At 39.2% G+C, this 20,016-nt stretch overlaps 1 protein-coding gene across 1 annotated transcript in view; it reads left to right on the top strand.

Annotated features, from left to right (window-relative positions):
- The window catches only part of mnat1 (MNAT1 component of CDK activating kinase), a 161,505-nt gene that overhangs the window by 46,507 nt on the left and 94,982 nt on the right, over window positions 1-20,016 (top strand). The window contains exons 6-7 of the mRNA XM_048537992.2: window positions 7,317-7,457; window positions 10,918-11,043. Coding sequence (XP_048393949.1) covers window positions 7,317-7,457; window positions 10,918-11,043 — 267 coding nt within the window. The remainder of the gene's footprint in view (window positions 1-7,316; window positions 7,458-10,917; window positions 11,044-20,016) is intronic.

Raw genomic sequence — 20,016 nt, 5'->3', positions numbered from 1 at the left:
GTAACTCAGTGCAATTGGGCAGAGTCAACTTGGCTTTGTGAAAGAGAAATTTATGGTTAACTAATTTAATGGAGCAGTTTTGAGGGAGTAACAAGCACTGTGGTTAAAAGGGCACACGTGGATATGCTTTATTTAGATTTCAAGAAGACGTTTGACAAGATGCCACATCAAAGACTGCTATTTAGACTGAGGCTTGTTATGTACAGGATATGGTAATAATGTGGCTAGAAGACTGGTTAGTTAACATGATTGAGTGTAGACATATATGCGTCATTTTACATTGACAAAATGTAACAATCAGAGTGCCAAAGGTTACCAGTGCTGGGGCTCAACTGTTTTGAAACCTACATCAATGAGTTGGATGAAGGGCCCAAATGAGGAGGATGTAAGATGTCTGCATAAGGATATAGTTTAAGTGTGTGAGAAGAATTTACATGAAGTATAATGTCAGAAGAAGGGAACTTGTCTACTTTGTCAGGAAGATTAGAAACATAGTCCTTCTTTTCTCAGGGAGAGATTTGAGAACTCTAAGGTACAGAGGAATCTGGTTGTCCAGGTACCTGAGCTTCTTGGTTTATGTGCATGTACATTTTGTGATTAGGAAGGCAAACAAAATTGTTTGTTATAATGGATGTGAAATATGTATGTGTAATGTCATCTGACAGTTGTACAGGACATTGACAAGATTACATAGGGGGGTGCTGTTACAGTTTTAGTTTCCTTATTTAAGAAAAGACATAAATATGTCAGAAGTAATTCAAGGAAGGTTCACTTAATTATACCTGGAATTCGGGTTTATCTCATGAAGAAAGATTGCACAGACAAGACAAAGTTTGGAAGAATAGCAATCATCTTGTTGGGACGTAAAAGATTCCGAGAAGAGTTGATAAGGGAGATGTTGAAAGGATATTTCCTCTAGTGCTGGAGTTTAGAACTAGAAAGTATGAAATAAGGGGTCTTTCACTTAAGACAGATGAGAAACATCTTCTGAGGGTTGGAAATCTTCGTAATTTTCCCCACACCCCCAGGAAAGTGATCAAGGCAGAGTTATTGTATAATTTTAAGGAAGAGCTATTTACGAGGGAGTCAGATTATTCAAGGTTGGCAAGATTAAAGCTGAGGCCACAATCAAATCAGCCAAGATCTTATTGAATAGTGGAGCAGACCCGGGGGGCTGAATGCCCTATTCATACTTGCAGTATATATGCTGATACGTCAAGTTTATAAAAAGGTTTGTTTATTTTCCAGATGTAATGGAAGGTAGAAAAATAACTGTATACCTGGCTTGTCCCTCTTTTCCAATGCTGATGAAGTGTGTGCTTGTTTGTAGAATTTCCTGTTCTTTTGTAGAATTTCCTGTTCTTTTGTAGAATTTCCTGTTCTTTTGTAGAATTTCCTTTTCTTTTTGTAACATTGACAATCTCTGATTTTTTTTTGGCTACACAAGACTTCATAATTATTAGGGCCCACATTCTCAACATTGATTTAAACCTTTTGAACAATGTACCAGAATGTTGGTGGAAAAATAATTACACCTTTCCGAAAATAATTATTTTGTAGCATGTGGGTGTTGCTGGCTAGGCAAATAGACTCAATTCAGCTAGCTTTTCCTTGTAACCTTTGAGATAACGTTGTTTGTCTTGCTGAGCTATTTGCCGATACTCAGTCTCTCTTTGGACTACCCTAAAGCTATTTAGTTTGTAATCTCACAGTTTATTTTCTTCCTTTACACTGTCCTGTAATTGTCTACTTAGCAGCTCCTATTTCCAGTTTATCTAAGTTAATTGCATTTAGTTTACCTATTGTCTCTTATTTTCACTATTTCCTAAATTTGCTTTTCTCTCCAAGTACAAATTGATGTATGTATTTATGCAATCTGTTTAGCCATGACCATAACACTCTTCCTTATGCTGTTCCATTATTGACTCTTCGTTATGTCGGTGCAGCTCCATGTACAATTATTCTTTAGTAAACTTTGCTAACATAATTTATTTTCAACCCAACTTGGAACTTTGTGTTAAAACTGAAAAAAAAGCTGTGGATGCTGTAAATCAGAAACAAAGGCAGAAATTATTCGAAAAGCTCAACAGGTCTGGCAGTATCAGTGGAGAGAAATAAGTGTTAATGTTTCAGGTTGAGTGCCCCTTCCTCAGAACCGATGGCAGCTAGGCAAATAACTAAGTGTAGAGCTGGATGAACACAGCAGGCCAAGCAGCATCTTAAGAGCAGGAAAGCTGACGTTTCGGGCCTAGACCCTTCTTCAGAAAGGATGATGAAGAGCCTAGGCCCGAAACATCAGCTTTCCTGCTCTTAAGATGCTGCTTGGCTTGCTGTGTTCATCCTGCTCTACACCTTGTTATCTTGGATTCTCCAACATCTGCACTTCCTGTTATGTTTGTAACTAGGCAAATGATAGTTTATGTGCAGTAGATAAGGTGGGCGGGGAGAGGGGTGGTGGGTAGTGTGGCTAATGTGTATGCGATTGGTGGGGATAGACCCCAAAGAGAGAGGAGACCAGTTAAACAAAGGAATGGATAACGATCTGGCTGGAAGAATGAGTAGCTATTAATGTTATATTCCAGTCCCCTTCCTTGTCAGCTTTCTGCATGGATTTTTCCTGGCTCACTCTTCCTTCACTCCCAACACCACCCCCTACAGCCTTACAGCACTTGCCCTTGCAAACGCAGAAGGTGTAAGACCCTGTCCGTTTACTTGCTCCCTCCTCAGTATTCAAGGGCCCACACACACCTTCCAGGTGAAGCAGCCCTTTACCTGTACTTCTCGCAAACTAGTCTTCTGCATTTGCTGCTCACAATGGGGTCTGCTCTCCATTGGGCAACCAAAGCATTGACTGGGTGACTGCTTCGCCGAACACTTACATCCATAAAAAAAGACCCTGAACTTCCAGTTGCCTGTCACTTCACCAGAGCACGATGCTCCCTGGCTAGCATTTATGTTTCAGGCTTGCTGCAGTGCTCCAGTGAAGTTCAGCGCAAGCTGGAAAAACAACACTTCGTTTTTAGCTAGGGGACTTTGCAGCCCTCTTGATCCAATATTGAGTTCAATAACTTCAGAACTTGAGCCCACCCAAGTCCTTATCCCAACCTCACAAATCGGTCCTTGTTTACACACAGTTGGCTGTTACACACAACACATTGTCAGCCACTAACAGTCCCCATTAATGGCTATTCACTCTTCTAGCCAGATCGTTTTACACTCTTTTGTCTGTTGAACTCTTCTTCTCTCTCTTTGGGCTCTATCCCCACGTATCGTTTTCTCCTTAGTCCTGACCGTCACCCGGCCTTCTGCATATAAACTGACATTTTTGATGCTCAGACCAGCTGAACTTTCTCAGCATTTTCTGTTTTTGTTTCAGAACTATTTGTTCCACGTTCACGTGGACAGTTGCTTAGGAGGCAAGACAGTAAAAGCCTGGCTGATTTCCTAAATATACGACAGTAACAGAATTTGTGTTAATGGATTCTCTAATTTTTTTGATTATAAGCTCCCTCCATAAATCCTTGAGTACAAAAGAGCAAGATGAGCTGTTTTTACTATTTTAGTGCCCTGTTGCTAGTCTCCCAAATTCTGTGCTCTCTAAATTTGAAGATATCCAAAAATTTGCACCCTTCTTAACATGAAGGAAACCTCATTACCTCTTAATTGTTGTGCTCACAGATTCAAAATGGGTCAAACAACATCTTGATTTAAAAATTCTCATCCTTGCTCTCATAGCTTTCTCCCCCCATATTCTGTAATCTCTTCCTGCCTCTGATACCGCTGAGATATCTACTATTCTACTTCTGACCTCTTGCACTTACCCAGTCACAATTGTACCATTGTGTCTTAAGTTGCCTTGAGTTCACGTTTTGGAATCTTCTCCCTGCTTTTGTGTCTCTGCCTTGCTTTCCTCCTTTAAGACACTTCTTGAAACCTACTTCTTTGACAGAACATTTGGTCATCTTATTAATATCTCCGTACGTGGCTTGGTGACGTATTCTAATTTGTAATTCACCTGTGAAGCTCTTGGGATGTTTTGTAAATACATCAAAGGCACTATATAAAGTGTTGAATATTTTAAAATACTGGCAGAAATCTAACCTAAATTGCAGATTACTTTTAAAATCCTAATATCTCACAATAATTATTCAGCTGTGAATTATTTCTGCATTTATTTTTATTTTACTTTTATACGACATATTTTCTCAAGTTAATAGTTATGCACAAATGAACGTTATTTAATCACCGTAAAATTTAAGCATACGGTATGCTTTCTTAATGAAAGATAAAAATTTTCTAATTTCTTGTAATAATATTATATTAAAATATCTAAACTATCATGAGTGGGCAGAAACCATTAAACAATTGGAGGTTGGTCATCATGTGTAATTACTGTACTTCAATTAAAAATGTCAAATTACTTCAATATTTTAGAATAGTTATTGACGAGCTTTTTTTGCATCCGGTCTAAACTCAGTACCTAGTGTGTTACTGAGTTATTCAGTTCAGTAATGCTATATGTTTGCTCTCTGGTGATCTATCAGAGTTAACCAATCTTGTATGTTGAAGTAATGGAGGAAAAAAACTACAATCTTGCATGTAAATCACTATTCAGTTACTCTCGTTGAATGTATACCAAGCATGGATGCTGGGGGAGAATTGGACTCTTGCATGAAGATCAATACATCAGAAATTAGACACGTACAGCATGGAAACATGCCCTTTGGTCCAACTAATCAACACCAACCATGTTCCCAAATGATAGTAGTCCTGTGTTTGGCCAATATCCCTACAAACCTTCTATATTCGTTTACGTTTCCAAATGCTTTTTTAAATGTTATAACTGTACCTGCATCCACCACTTCCTCTGATAGTTTACGCTACATACAAACCACCCTTTCTGTGAAACAAAGTTGCCCCTCATGTCTCCTTGTTAAATCTTTCTCCTCTCACTTTAAACATATGTCCCCGAGTTTTGAACTCCCCTACCCTCAGGAAAAGATCCTTGCTATTCATATGACCCCCATGATTTTATAAACTCTAGAATGTCATCTTTCAACCCCCTATGACCTAGTGAAAAAAGTCTTGGTGTATTTAGCCTATCTTTATAATTCAAACCTTCCATTCCCAGCAGCATCTTAGTAAATCTTCTTTGAATGCTTTCCAATTTAATAATGTCTTTCTTATAGCAGAGTAACTAGAACTGTACGCAGTAGAGGCCTCACAAATGTCAACACAACATCCCAAAAGGTCTGAGCAACGAAGGCAAGCTAAGCATCTTCTTAACCGCCGTGTCCACACGTGACACAAATTTCAAAGAATTATGAACTTGTAAACCTCAGGTCTCGCTGTTCTACAACATTACCCAGGGCCCTAACATTAACTGTAAAAGTCACTGCTCTTGTTTGTTTTATCAAAATGCAATACCTCACATTTATTCAAATTAAATTCCCATCTGCCGTTCCTCAGCCCATTGACCCAATTGATCAAGATTTCTTTGTAATCTTAGATAATCTTCACTGTCCATAATACCATCACAACCATGTCTCCTAAAATTGTTTAAATAAATGATAAACAAAAGTGGATCTGGTGCTGCAGAGGTTGCCAACATCATTAAAGACCCGTCCCACCCCAGTAATGACCTACAACAACTACTGTCAGTCAGAAGATACAGAAACTTGAACACACGCACTAGCAGGTTCAAGAAAAGCTTCTTCCCTGCCATATGCTATCACTTTTTCCCCCTTTTTGCTCCACAATTCATGGTGAAATGTTCAGCCACTGTGCATGTACATGTTTTTTTTTGCATTGGTAGCTCCTTTCTTATTTTAAATGTCTCCTAAAAAAAACGTTGTTGCAACTGTGTCATCGGTCATTTGCTGTAACCAATCATTCATGTATTTTTAATCTTCTGTAATATTCCTTGAGGTACTTAGGATGTTGCTATATAGCACTGGTATTTATGTGAAATAAAATCTTTTACATATGATTCTATAGTTTTCAATAAAATAACCTAATGTCAAAAACTACTTTGAAAAATAAAACCTACATGTATCTAGCCCCTTTTAAGAGATAAGGTCTGAGATTCGTGTAGGCACTGGTTAAGGGTAGGAATTGATAGTCCACTGGAAAATAAATGTAAGCTTTTGAAAGTGAGGAAGAATAGAGGATGATAAAGCATGAGAAAGAGAGAGATACACTATTTGCAGGCAAGATGGCCAAAGCCTTTCGAGTAAATCAGAGTTGAGAGAAAGAAGCAGCAATCTAATTCAGAAAACTTTGCAAATCTTGAAACATTATGAGGACAAGGATTTTAAAACTAATTTGTTGATAGCAATGTGACCTCTTAGCCATGTGTAATCATTAATTAAAACATCAGCGTTGAATGGAATTTGAAAGTGGATTTTGTGAGGGCTAGAGTACAGGCAACATTTTTTTGAGCTGCTTAGTGTTAATAATATAGAACTTCAGATCCCCATAGAGTCTGTTGAATAATTGGGACTAGAAGATGGACTTAAAGTCTCAGCACTGGAAGGCCACAGAGATAGAGGATACACAATGAACATAGTCACACAGAATAATATTGATTACTTTTTCAAGTGATTTCATTGTTTTGGATGGGGCTGAAACTAGCTAGAAATGATTTGTATTGGGCCTCTTTATTGGTTACTCCAATTGCCTTCTGTTATTATACTGTGTTTCCTTGTAGAATTATCACAGTAGTTAAAAGAAAATCAGAGCAGTGGCTAATCGAAAAGAAGCATAATCCCAAGCGTATCTGTTGTCCCTGCTAGCCCATGTTTTGTCAGGACATTGGCTCCTTGTTATTGCTTCATGCACCTTTCTTGTTGACGTTTATTGAAACTTTCCCTCTGAGCTTAGCTGAATGCAAATACTCGTTAAAGTTGGTATTCTAAGACATGACCATATGCTTGAAGTCATTATTGAAGTCACAGCGCGGTACTGTTGGAAATATTAGATTGCTCCAACTGGGATTTAGGTATAAAAATAAAGTTGCTGGAAAAGCTCAGCAAGTCTGGCAGCATCTGTGAAGGAGAAAACAGTTAATGTTTCGAGTCCGATACCCTTCCTCAGAACCGGACCCGAAACGATAACTCTGTTTTTTCCTTCACAGGTGCTGCCAGTCCTGAGTTTTTCCAGCAGCTTTGTTTTTGTTCCTGATTTACAGCATCCGCAGTTCTTTGGTTTTTTATTTAGGAATTTAGTTAATTTATTATATTTTAATTATTCATCAGATAGGTTTTTGTGAAGTGAAATCTATATGTGTCAGTAAACATTCTTGCTTTCCATTTTAGAGCCGGGAGCAGGAAGACTTGGAAGAAGCTTTAGAATTTGAACGGCAGGAGAGTGATCAAAGACGAATGCTTCTTCTGAAGGAAGAACAAATGCAACAGTTGGCAAAAAAGAAAAATAAAAAGGCCCTGATTGATGACCTGGTAGGTATAGATCTGAAACTATATGACATATGTCAGATGCCACACATCTTTGAATACATATATATATTTGAGGTTGCTGAAGAATATCAGAGATAATTAGTGAATCCTGATCCTGAAATAAAAATAGCTATTTGCTGGTGAGTTTTAATACAGTTCTTATATTTAAAGAAAGCACCAAATCTGACTCTGGCAGCTAACTGTTCATTAGTGCATGTAAAGTTCCGACATCCATCATAAAAGGTAGATGTTTAACATTAGCCAGATGATTATTAAGACCGTAAGACGTAGGAACAGAGGTAGGCCGTTCAGCCCCTTGAATTTCTGCCATTCAGTGAGACGATGGCTGATCTGACAATCTTGAACTCCACTTACTTACCTTTTCCCCATAATCATTGATCCTTTGCTGACTTAAGAATCTGTCTGTCTCAGCCTTGAGTATATTTAGTGACCCAGCCTCACGACCCTCAGTGGTAAAGAAATTCCATAGATTCACTATCATCTGAAAGAGGAAATTGTTCTTGATCTCAGCCTTCACTATGTGACCCCTTATTCTGAGATTATGAACCCTGGTATGAGACTCTCCCACAAGAGAAACAACCTGTCCATAGCTACTCTGTAAAGTCCTCTAAGAATCTTTATTTGTTTCAGTAAGATTGCCTCTTGTTCTGTATTCCAGTAAGTACAGGATCAATTTACTCCGTATCTGATATCAGCCTAATTAAATTTCTCCAGATTGTCGAATGCCAGTGTATCTTTTTCTTGGATAAGGGGCCTGAAACTGTTCACAGTGTTCCACCTGTGGTTTGCAGTAGTAATTGAGATAATGTTGGAAGGGCACCATTTGAGAATTAGATGTTGCCTTTTTAGGACCGAGATGAGAAGCCATGTTTTCTGAGGGCTGTATGGTTTTGTAATACTCAGTCTTGGAAGGCATTGGAAACAGGGTCACTGAATATTTTTAAGGCAGAGATGGATAGATTCTTGTTAGGTAGTGGAATCGAGGGTTACGGGGATAGATGTGGAATTTGAAATACAGCATGTCCATATTCTTATTGAAGGTGGAGCAGGCTAAAGGGCTGAATGGTGTACTCCTGCTCCTATTTCATATATTCTGTCATGATCTCTCTTGAAATTATTACTAGACAATCCAGTCCCAAGACTGAAATCCGGCTTGATTGATTATGTATCTTTCTATTTAAGGAGGTGGTCTTTCACTAAAACGCAAACATGCAATTTTGCAGATCTGGTTTTAACAATACAAGAGAAATTTATTCCAAAAAAATGAGAAATAGAATAAACCAAGTTATTTACATATAACGAAATTTGAAATATTTCAAAACAAACAAAAAATTACAAATTCCGTCAACTCCGATAGCAGACTTTTACATGTACGAGAGGGAGGGAGAGAGAGAGAGAGAGAGAGAGAGTGAGAGACAGATAGAGAGATAATTCCCTTCTCCATCACATCTATAGATTTGACTTAATTGTTTTCGATTCCAGGTGGTGAGAATTTGACAGCCTCTTCCTTGTATTTATACAACTGAGTTCAGATTTTCTTAGCTTCAAATAATCAAATAAACCAAACACTTTTGCTCTGGAGCTTTCAAACTAAAACTCACACACTGTGGTAACTTGTTTCTAATAACATGGAAAGAACTCTGGATGCAGTAAAATCAGAAACAAAAACAGAAATTGTTGGAAACGCTCAGCAGGTTTGGCAGCATCTGTATATATTGTAAGACGTAGCACCAATTCAATGTAGAACTGGATATAAGATCTTTTCTTCTCAGGTGGATTAGAGGGGGGTGGGTTTGGGTGGGTGCTGTGAAGACCAGCGTGGACTTGTTGGGCCAAAAGGCCTGTTTCCGCGCTGTAGGGCTTCTATGAATTCTATGAATTACCTCCTCCATGATGTCCAACATTAGATTGTCAGAACTGAGGAAGGGTCACCGGAACCAAAACGTTAACTCTGGTTTCTCTTCACAGATGTTGCCAGACTTGCTGAGCTTTTCCAGCAACTTCTGTTTTTGCAATCTGTTTCTAACTTTTTTGAAGTAACTCTTTGCTCCAGGAGAACTGTTTCACACGTGCAATTTCAAGTAGCTTGTCTACAAACTGAAGCCAAATGTTTCTAAGCTATGGGTGTTTGCCCTAAACAAAAGGAAAACAACCCCCTTTCCTTCTGACTGAAAGCTACTTGTAAAACTCTCCCAGTGCAAACAGTTTTCATCATTAACCCAGGGACTATCTCTCTCCTACTGGCTTAAAAACAATTTGTGGTTCCAGAAATAGTGACAAGTTTTCGTTAAACTCACTCATGTACACAGACCAAAACTGTCATGCCACTGGCTCAAAGTCCAAGTTCTAATATAAATGATAATATTTTAAGTATATTATTTCATATGTATATAAAATCACACAGCTTACATCACATCATGTGTTGATTTGAATGGGAGTCCTGCTGGCTAATGAAATTCCTCGACTACTTCTGCAGGTGTTAAACATAAGCTGTAAAGTAGCTCTGCAAGTTCCAGTTTTCGAAGCTTTCAAAGTTTTTGACTAGGCTCTCTATTTAGTGGAAAACTTCTAATTAAAGCTAAAGCTGCAGTAATCCAGAGTAGAACATAAGACTAGATTTTAAAGAAAGATTTATTTGTATACTCATGAGCAGTTAATATCAGACCAAAAGATACATTGTGTGTATCCCATTTCGTGTCGCACCCACCTAAGTGATTTTGTTCCAAGAATCAAACATTATACTGCTGACACTAAAATAGAGAGAATGAACAGCAGAAGGTGTAGAAAACTATTTATGGATAACTGATTTAGGTAAGTTATTATGCACATGAACATATAACAAACTAAACTGAGCAGTGATAATATTGTTGTCATGCAGCATCCACACATGCTTTTTTTTGTTTTCTACTTTTTCTTCTGAAACTATATTGCAAGAAGCAGCACCAATGCAATGTAGAACTGGGTATATGACTTTTTCTCCTCTTACCTCCTCCATGTATGTATTTTTCTTTTTAATGAACATGTTAGAAGGAGCTATTATGCCTTTAAAACGAAGGATAAGAGATTATTCTGAGGATAGTCATTTTTTGAGTAATAACATAATTTTTAAACTCATGACTCAAGTGAAATAGTTACTGTTTAGATTAGCAGGCACACAAGTAAGTAACTGTTTAAATTTCAGATGACTGTCAGACAGAAAAGAAGAGTAAACATTTCAAAAAGGAGTCAGTGGAAATCCAAATTCAGTTTTGTGGAATATTAAACTGAATGTCTGAAGAACAAAAATGTTGTTAATTCTAATTAGTCAGATTAGTAACTTGAGTTAGTTACTAAGTATGGTATGTTAGGAATCCTTCCTTATGCCCTTGTACCTCAATTTGGGGAACAAGGGGATTCTTTCTCACTGCTTAAAGCTGTAATCTGTCATTAATGTGTCTGGTAGGAAAGCTCCCAGTTGCCTGCAAGCATGCTTTTGGCTCAGCATAAAGACCGGGCAGCACAACTGGAAACACAGTTAGAAGCACAGCGGCAAGTCAGATCTGTCACATTCTCAACTGGCATTAAAATGGTAAGTGTTCATCTACTTTGCAAATGGTACATTGGATCAATATACATTCAAAATACCTTTTTAGTATGTCATATAGGACTTGCTTTATGAATCTTCATTTGTCTTAACATTTTGATTTAAGACAATTAAATGATATTTGGATAGTAGCAATATTAAACTTCAAAAATAAAACGTTACGCCAGTGTGAACCTGATTTGTGCAGAGTATTTGAATTAGTTGAATCAGATGTAAAGTAAAGGCTTTCACATTGTGTTAGTCTGCTTGTCCTTCCACATAGTAAAGAGTACATTTCAGGAAGTCATGGAAACTTATTTGCTGTACTATTTCTCTTTCGCTGCACTGTCAAACATCATTCCTGACCTCTTCCACTTAGGTTTGCGCAACTATTAAATACATAAAATATTATCATGCTTCATTGAGACCAAGAAAGACATGTATAGCCTTCAGTAAAACTGAGCAAGTAGAGATTTTTCTAACTGTGGGAACCACGTTCTTGGTCACTAGTTGTTTAAATTTTATAAGCACAGTGGTTTACTGTACATTGAGGCTTTGGAATAATGGAAAAAGTTTAGTATTTAGATTTGCCATCCTTTATATTCTCAAATAATCTTGTCCAGTGCCACTTGACAACTTATGAGATATGGTTTGTTGCATGTTTGATGTATTTAGTATTTCCCTCTTGTTGGAGAGAAACAGTTGATCTTGTAACAGCATTTTTGGAAAATTGCGTGATTTCTGCCCCAACAAGGTAAATTAATTCATCTTTAAATTATTTGTTCATGAGATGTGGCAGTTTCAGCATATATCATTTTTGAATGCAGGGGGTTCAGCTTTCAAAAACAATTTCAAAGTGATTTTACTGATCTCCCATCAAAACTTTCTATGGGAGGTCAGTGAGGCTCCTGCAGCAATACAGTACACCTAGTTATTTTTTCTATTTATTTGTGGGATGTTGCTGGCTGGCCAGCCAACATTTCTTGCTCATCCTCAGGAAGGACATACTAGCCCTGGAGCGTGTCCAGCGGAGATTCACATGGCTGATCCCTGGAATGGTCGGTTTAACGTATGATGATCAGCTAAGGATCCTGGGATTGTACTCATTAGAGTTTAGAAGGTTGAGGGGAGATCGAATAGAAGATTACAAGGTGATGTATGACTTAGAAGGGGTGGACACTGGGAAGTTGTTTCCGTTAGGCGGGGAGAGTAGGAGCCGTGGGCACAGCCTTAAAATTAGAGGGGGTAAATTTAAAATGGAAATGAGATGACATTTCTTCAGCTAGAGAGTGGTGGGCTTGTGGAATTAATTGCCAAGGAGTGCAGCGGAGGCCGGGATGTTAGATGCCTTCAAGGCAGAGATCGACAAATTCTTGATGTCACAAGGAATCAAGGGCTATGGGGAGAGTGCAGGGAAGTGGAGTTGAAATGCCCATCAGCCATGATTTAAATGGCAGAGTGGACTTGATGGGCTGAATGGCCTTACTTCCACTCCTATGTCTTATGGTCTTATCCCTAGTTGCCATTGAGGTAGTTGAGGTGAAATGCCTTCTTGAACCACTGCGGTCCTCCTGCTGTGGGTTGACCTATAATGCTATCAGGGAGGAAATTCCAGGATTTTGAACCAGCAACAGTGAAGGAACGGCAATATATTTCCAAGTCAGGGGTGGCATGGTGCCACAGTGGTTAGCACTGAAGCCTCACAGCACCGTGGACCTGAGTCCGATTCCAGCCTCGGGCAACTGTCTGTGTGGAGTTTGCACATTCTCCCTGTGTCTACGTGGGTTTCCTCTGGACACTCCGGTTTCCTTCCAGAATCCAAAGATGTGCAGGCTAGGTGGATTGGCCATGCTAAATTGCCCATAGTGTCCAGAGATATGTAGATTCGGTGGGTTTATAGGGGCTTGGGTCTGGGTGGGATGATGTGAGGGTTTGTGTGGACTTGTTGAGCTGAAGAGCCTGTTTCCACACTGTAAGGATTCTATGATCAAAGTCAGGAGTGGTGGTTGGCTTCGAGGAGAACTTGAAGATGGTGGCGTTCCCATATGTCTGCTGCCCTTGTCCTTCTAGATGGAAGTGGTAATGGGTTTGTAAGGTGCTGTCTAAGAATCTTGGGTGAATTTCTGCAATGCATCTTGTAGATAGCACACACTGCTGCTACTGAGTGTTGGTGGAGGGACTGGATGCTTGTGGATGTTGTACCAATCAAGAAGGCTGCTTTGCCCTGGATGGTGTCAAGTTTCTTGAGCATTGTTGGGACTGCACTCATCCAGGCAAGTGCAGAGTATTCCATCACACTCCTGACTTGTGCCTTGTAGATGATGGACAGGATTTTGGGAGTCAGGAGGTGAGTTACTCACTGCAGCATTCCTAGCCTCTGATGTGCTCTTGTAGCCACTGTGTTTATGCGGTGAGTCAAGTAGAGTTTCTGCTTAATGATAACCCCCAGGACGTTGATAATGGGGGCTTCATTGATGGTAACATTGAATGTCAAGGGCGATGGTTAGATTGTCTCTTATTGGTGATGGTCATAGCCTGGCATCTGTATGGCGCGAATGTAACTTGCCACTTATTGGCCCAAGCCTGGATATTGTCCAGATCTTGTTGCATTTGAACATGGACTACTTCAGTACCTGAGGAGTCATGAATGGTGCTGAACATTGTGCTGTTACTGGTGAACATCCCCACTTCTGATCTTATGATGGAGGGAAGGTCATTGATGAAGCAGCTGAAGATGGTTAGGCCTAAGACACTACGCTGAGGAACTCCTGCAGAGATATCCTGGAGCTGAGATGATTGATCTCCCACAACCACGTCCATCTTCCTATGTGTCAGATGTGACTTCAACCACCTGAGAGTTTGCACCGGATTCCCATTGATTCCAGTTTTGCTCGGGCTCCTTGTTGCCACACTTGATCAAAAGTAGCCTTGATATCAAGGATTGTCACTCTCATCGCACCTCACCTCTGGATTTCAGCTCTTTTGTCCATGTTTGAACCAAGGCTGTAATGAGATCAGGAGCTGAGTGGCCCTGACGGAACCCAAACTGAGTGTCACTGAGCAGGTGCTGCTTGATAGCACTGTTGATGACATCTTCTGTCACTTTTTTGATGATTGAGAGTAGACGGTTTTGGCAGTAATTGGCCAGGTTGGATTTGTCATACTTGGGCAATTTTCCACATTGTCAGGTAGATGCCAGTGTTGTAACTGTACTGGAACAGCTTGGCTAGGAGAGCAGCAAGTTCTGCAGCAAAAGTCTTCGGTACTATTGCAAAATGTTGTCAGGGCCTGTAGCATTTGCAGTATGCAGTGTTTCCAACTGTTTCTTAATATCATGTGGAATGTATCGAGTCGGCTGAAGACTGGTATCTGTGATGCTGGGGACCACTGGAGGAAGCTGAGATGGAGCATTCACTTGGCACTTCTGACTGGAGATTTCTACGAATGCTTCAGCCTTGTCTTTTGCACTGATGTGTCGGGCTTTTCTATCATTGAGGATGGGGATATTTGTGGAGCCTCCTCCAGTAAGTTGTTTAATTGCCCGCCATCATTCACGACTGGATGTGGCTGGACTGCAGAGCTTAGATCTGTTGGTTGTGGGATCGCTTAACTCTGCCACTTGCTGCTTTCGCTGTTTGGTGGTTTAACTAGGTTGACACCTCATCTTCAGGTATGCCTGGTGTTGCTCCTGGCATGCCCTCCTGCACTCTTCGTTGAACCAGGATCGATCCCTTGGTTTGATAGGAATGGTTGAGTGGGAGACGTGCCAGGCCATGAGGATACAGATTGTGCTGGAGTATAATTCTGCTGCTGTTGAAGGCCTGCAGCACCTCATGGATGCCCAGTCTTGAGTTGCTAGATCTGAGCGAAGTCTGGCCCATTTAGCATGGCGATGGTTCCACAAAACATGATTGAAGTTATTCTCAATGTGAAGGCGGGACTTTGTCTCCACAATGACTGTGTGATGGTCACTCTTAGTGATACAGTCACGGAAAGGAGCAACTGCAGGTGGCAGATTAGTAAGGATGAAGTCAAGTAAGTTTCTCCTTCTTGTAGGTTCTCTCACCAGCTGCCACAAACCCAGTCTAGCAGGTATGTCCTTTAGGACCTGATCAGCTCGATCTGTCATACTGCTGCCAAGCTACTCTTAATGGTGGACATTGAAATCCCCCACCTAGAATACATTGTGTCAGATATCCACTGTGCTTGAGAGTTTACGTTTACCTTGTGAAGGTTGGAATATTTGATCACCGTTTACAAAGCAAAGTTCAGGCTTTTGGTGGATGCCAAGTGTTTCTGTTACTGATCAGCAGTCGGAGCCTATGTGTTAGTGATGTTGCACTGAAAGAGAACTAGAACTAGTGACATTAGGCCTGACAAGGGGCCTACAATTCCTAAGGAGGTTTTTTTAAAAAGTTACTTCCTGGATTAGTACTCTTTTATAGGGCAGAAGCCACAACAGAATATTCACCTGCCTCCTTACTCAATGCAAATGAGCTCCCCTCTCACAGCGTGTAAACTCTGGTGAAATGTGGTGACCCAGATATTCCAATGTTGAGATGCTTGTTGGAGCTGTATAGGCAAGAGTTAACTTTAGAACCATGCAGAATCCCCAATGGTGGGAATTGTCTGGGAAACTGGAGATTCTGATAGGCATCTGGAACACTTCAAATAAGTCCCTTAAAGTTTGAGAATGCAGAGGTTTCCATCTCATTTGAGCTACACAGTACCTCAGGAAGGGTTAGAGGATCAAAAGCCTACTCTACATATTGGGTGAATATTAAACTGGATTCCTGACTCCATTGAACATTCTCGCCTTTCTCTAGATGACTCCCACATAGCCTGTCAGACCAACACTTCTTGCCTAGTCCAACACCATTGCCTCTCCTTCCTGCCAGATTCCAAACACTTGCCCATTCCCTTGAGTTGTTAGTGTGTCTCCTCGTTTTTTAACCTACAGAATATGGCACGAAGGGTTGCAAAAATGGGCATGAGATTCTACACAGATAATCTTTACTGCTAGATTCCTGGATAGGTTCATAATTGGAGGCACCTGAGCAGGAATCTCAAGCTCAGAGGCCATCTAAAGGTGTGGACAATATTTAAGCTAAATGGAGTTTCCAACCCTGAACAGAATATCTGGGCCAGTGTTGCAGGATGTCAAAAGTGCCTGATCCTGGTGCCAATACAGAATTGCTATTATTTAATTCTGGGGCTGAATTCTCCATTCTAAATTTGCAAACGTAAATTTTTCAAGGTGATTTACTTCCTGCAAATAGTGGTTTCTAAAAATGAAAAAGGTTCATTTTGGGAATATACTGTATCTACAGTCATTAAAGATTTATGTGTTACAGTTTTTGCTATATATTAGTAATAGTATTCTTATTCCAGACACTGAATTTTGTGGTTCCTGATTTGGCTAAATACATATATGTTCTTTTAAAGATTTTGAATTGGCACTATCTGAGTGCCCACCTGGAATATTCTTTCCTTAAATAAAGTACAGCTGTTGTACTAAGGAAAAAAACAAGGTCAATTTTGACTGAAAAGAATTTGTTGAAACAAATGCCTCTTAACACTTCAAACAAAGCTGCTGAGGCACTGAACGAAAACACATGATTATAGAGTGGACCAACAATTCTTGTTTTCCTAATTGCTGATTCATAATTTAAATGCAATTATTCCTGATAAGAATTCTTCAACACAGTAAAACAAAGGACAAAAATGTTGGAAAGAGCATTTTCCTTTTGTGATACCTAGTTGCAGTATTCTCCAATCCAAAGACATGAGTGCATGAATGTATCCTCAAATTTGTCGTAGTCTCGGCTTCAAGCTCAGAAAAGTACCCCAACCACAGCAGTTTTACATTTTTGAATTTTGTGCACCCATCATCTTGTGATCCTTACAATCCTTGTAGATACTGATAATTTTTAAAAAATTGAACTTCCTAGTGAATGACCAAAAGAATTTTATAACAGCATTCTATGATTAAAGACTTTCACCGTAACAGAATCACCATAATTAATATTGACTGACTAAACATTACTTAGAAGCTAATACGTTAAATTGCAGAAAAGAAGTGTTGCCCACCCACCAGTTAACACAACTGAAAACCCCTTATTGCCACATTCTTAGCATATATGGAATTTGGAAGTTGAAGTTCAAGTCCAAGTTACTCCCAGTGCATTGCAACCCATTTTCTCCTGGCCACAGCAGGGAGTCTTTTAGTGGCGTTTATAAAAGTTTCTTCAGTCATCTTATTTGAACTGCTTTCCATCAGCAAAACCCACTTTGCTGATTCCTTGAATCTTAAATTTCAGGTCCCAGCTGTTCTGTCATCTTTCCGAGCCTAAAACCTATCCATATAGATAGATGCCTTGCAGCTGTGGCATCACCACTTCACACGCCCAAGCATTTGTTTCCCCCCATATCTCTCTTACACTCTCGCTCGCTCTCTTTTGCTCTTGTTCCCCGCCCTCGTGCTCTCCCTCGCCGTCGTGCTCTCCCTACAGATTTTGCCAAACCCATTGAGTTTCTCCAAAACTCTGTTTTTATTTCAGATCTCCAGCATCTGCAGTAGTTTGCATTTATTTACTTTTGAAATGTATTCACTGTTGCATTGTTAGAAAACATGACAGCCAAATTGTGCTAGAGCTACTACAAACAGTAACAGATAACAGCTAATTTACCAAAATCTTTTTATGATGTTGATTGATGAAATATTGTTCAGGACTCTTGCTGCTCTTTGAAATAGTGCCAAGAATATTTGATGCCTAATTGAGAGGCAGACAAAGCCTCGATTTAGTGTTTCATCCAAAATAGACCACCTTCAGCAGTGTGGCATTTCCTTAATACGCCACTAGAGTGACAGTCTAGTACTCAAATACAGGAGTTAGACTTTTGACTCAGAGGTGAAAATATTACCAACTTAAACTATTTTAGGTGTAGTGCAGTTCTTGAGTTGATTTCAAGTTGAATCTTCTCTTGTTTTTAATGGAAGCAGCTTGAGATGCACAAATTATAACAGTGAATTACATCACTGAAACTGTTTGTGTTGAATGGGGGTGGGGTTAATTTTAAGGATTCCATGTTGGCAAGAGGTTTAATTTTCCTTTAATGAGGTGAAGCAAGTCTTTAAACAATAAGGATAAACTTCCATACCTGTGTTTCTAAACCTTTTGCTTTATCTGAAATTCTTCTGGACTCTTCATTTGTTACTGTTTGGTTGCGTCTGTGTTGTTTAACAGAATCTAAATTAATCGTCCCCTCAAAATGATTCAGTAATGATACTTATTGACTGCTGAATTAATCAATTGCAGTTTAATACTTTGAAACTTCAAAGATCAGTTGGCTCAGTTGAAGGTGCCATTATTGTTTCTTAATTAGTTTGTTGTAATGAATGTTGCTCTTCAGGTGCAGTCCACACACTGAGCCGAAGCTTTAATAAAGAAAGCTGTAACAGCAGAATTAATACAGTTATATTTCTGAGTGAAGAGTGAGTAATGATGCAACTTAATTCATTAAAGCTAGCATATCCTCTCATCTTTTTTTTCATGACATTAGGTATAGTCCATGAGGGTAAGCATGGTTAAACTGTATAGATTACATGACCCAGTGAAGGTTAGAAATTAATCTTTTTAAAGAAAAGTCTTAGTTTTTAAAATGTGCAAAATGACATTATGCACAGGAAAATGTTTGAGTTGACCATCACTGATGTTTAAAGTTTGAAATCCTCAGAGTCGGTGAGGTTGACTTGGTTGATGGAAGCTCTAATTAATGGCAGAATTCCAAATTGAGTCAATTAATAACATGTATTATTGGGATCAGGTTGAAATTTTATGTACAACACTTTGCTGACTAGTATTATACAGCTATGGTCTTTATATTAGTAATAACTTGATTTAATGTGCCTTGAATTAAGTGTTGACCAATCAATGGAAATTGAGTGCGCCTAACAGGATTGGACATATGCATCTATTTAGAATAATCACTTTTATTGTGTAATGTGTGAAAATAGTTTCAAAGTGTAGTTTACCAAGATGGTAAGGAAATTGCTTTACCATCGTAATTGCTGTGTTTCAGCTAATTAGTTCTTGAGTCATGAAAGTATATGGTAAAGCTGCACTTGCATATTGTACAGACAAGACGTTTGATTTATTTTTTCTTGGCAGGATCTAGCATGAGAGCAAGTGTGCTTAGGTACTCAACCTGGATCCCACTGCTGCTCAAAATGGAAATAAAACTTCATTTTTTACTTAAAGAAAATATAACTACAACGTTAGGGGCTGCAAAAAAGTGATTGGTGTCGGAATGAAATATGATTGGTTATTTAAAAATGCTCTGGAGAAGTTGTTCTTCTGTAATGCAGTGTAATGATACAGTAATACTAGTCAAAAATGTACAATATAACATCGTGTTTTTAACATCATTTGCAAACCTGTTACAAATATTAATACCATTAATTAGTTTGTTATTAAGCTTATTGAGAAGAACAGCACTAAACTGTTTTGGCTGGTAGGTGACTCTGGGTTAGCCCAACATACTAATAATCATTCCAGATTGCAGAACTGTGCTGTAGTTACTTGCATAAAGAATTGCAGTTGTGTTGCTGTTGGAAGCAGGCAAGTGAGAACAAAGTGATTTCCACAGTGCAAGAAGGGGTTAAATAGTCAATTACCTTGAAACCTACTTGTGGATCTCTGTTAAGCATGTAGTGTCTCTGGAAAAAGTCCTCAGACCTTGAAAGCCAGTCTCCAGTGTCAAAAATGAAGCAAAAGAAAGAGGTTATCCCTTTGTAAAGGATAGGGTTCAGGTTTTGGTGGTGTGGGGGAAATATTCTCTAATGTTTCTTACTCAGCCATTGTTTGAGTTCTCTTTTACTCCAGTTTCTCTCCCTCCTATTTCAGAATTTCAATCCCTGTATCATTTTTTTTTCCCCATCGCGGCTTCTTTCTGCTTTCTCTCTGGCTTGCTTTTGCT

The sequence above is a fragment of the Stegostoma tigrinum genome, chromosome 10 (genome assembly GCF_030684315.1).
Source record: "Stegostoma tigrinum isolate sSteTig4 chromosome 10, sSteTig4.hap1, whole genome shotgun sequence".
In the NCBI taxonomy this organism is placed as follows: Eukaryota; Metazoa; Chordata; class Chondrichthyes; order Orectolobiformes; family Stegostomatidae; genus Stegostoma; species Stegostoma tigrinum.
This window is presented reverse-complemented; position numbering and strand designations above follow the sequence as displayed.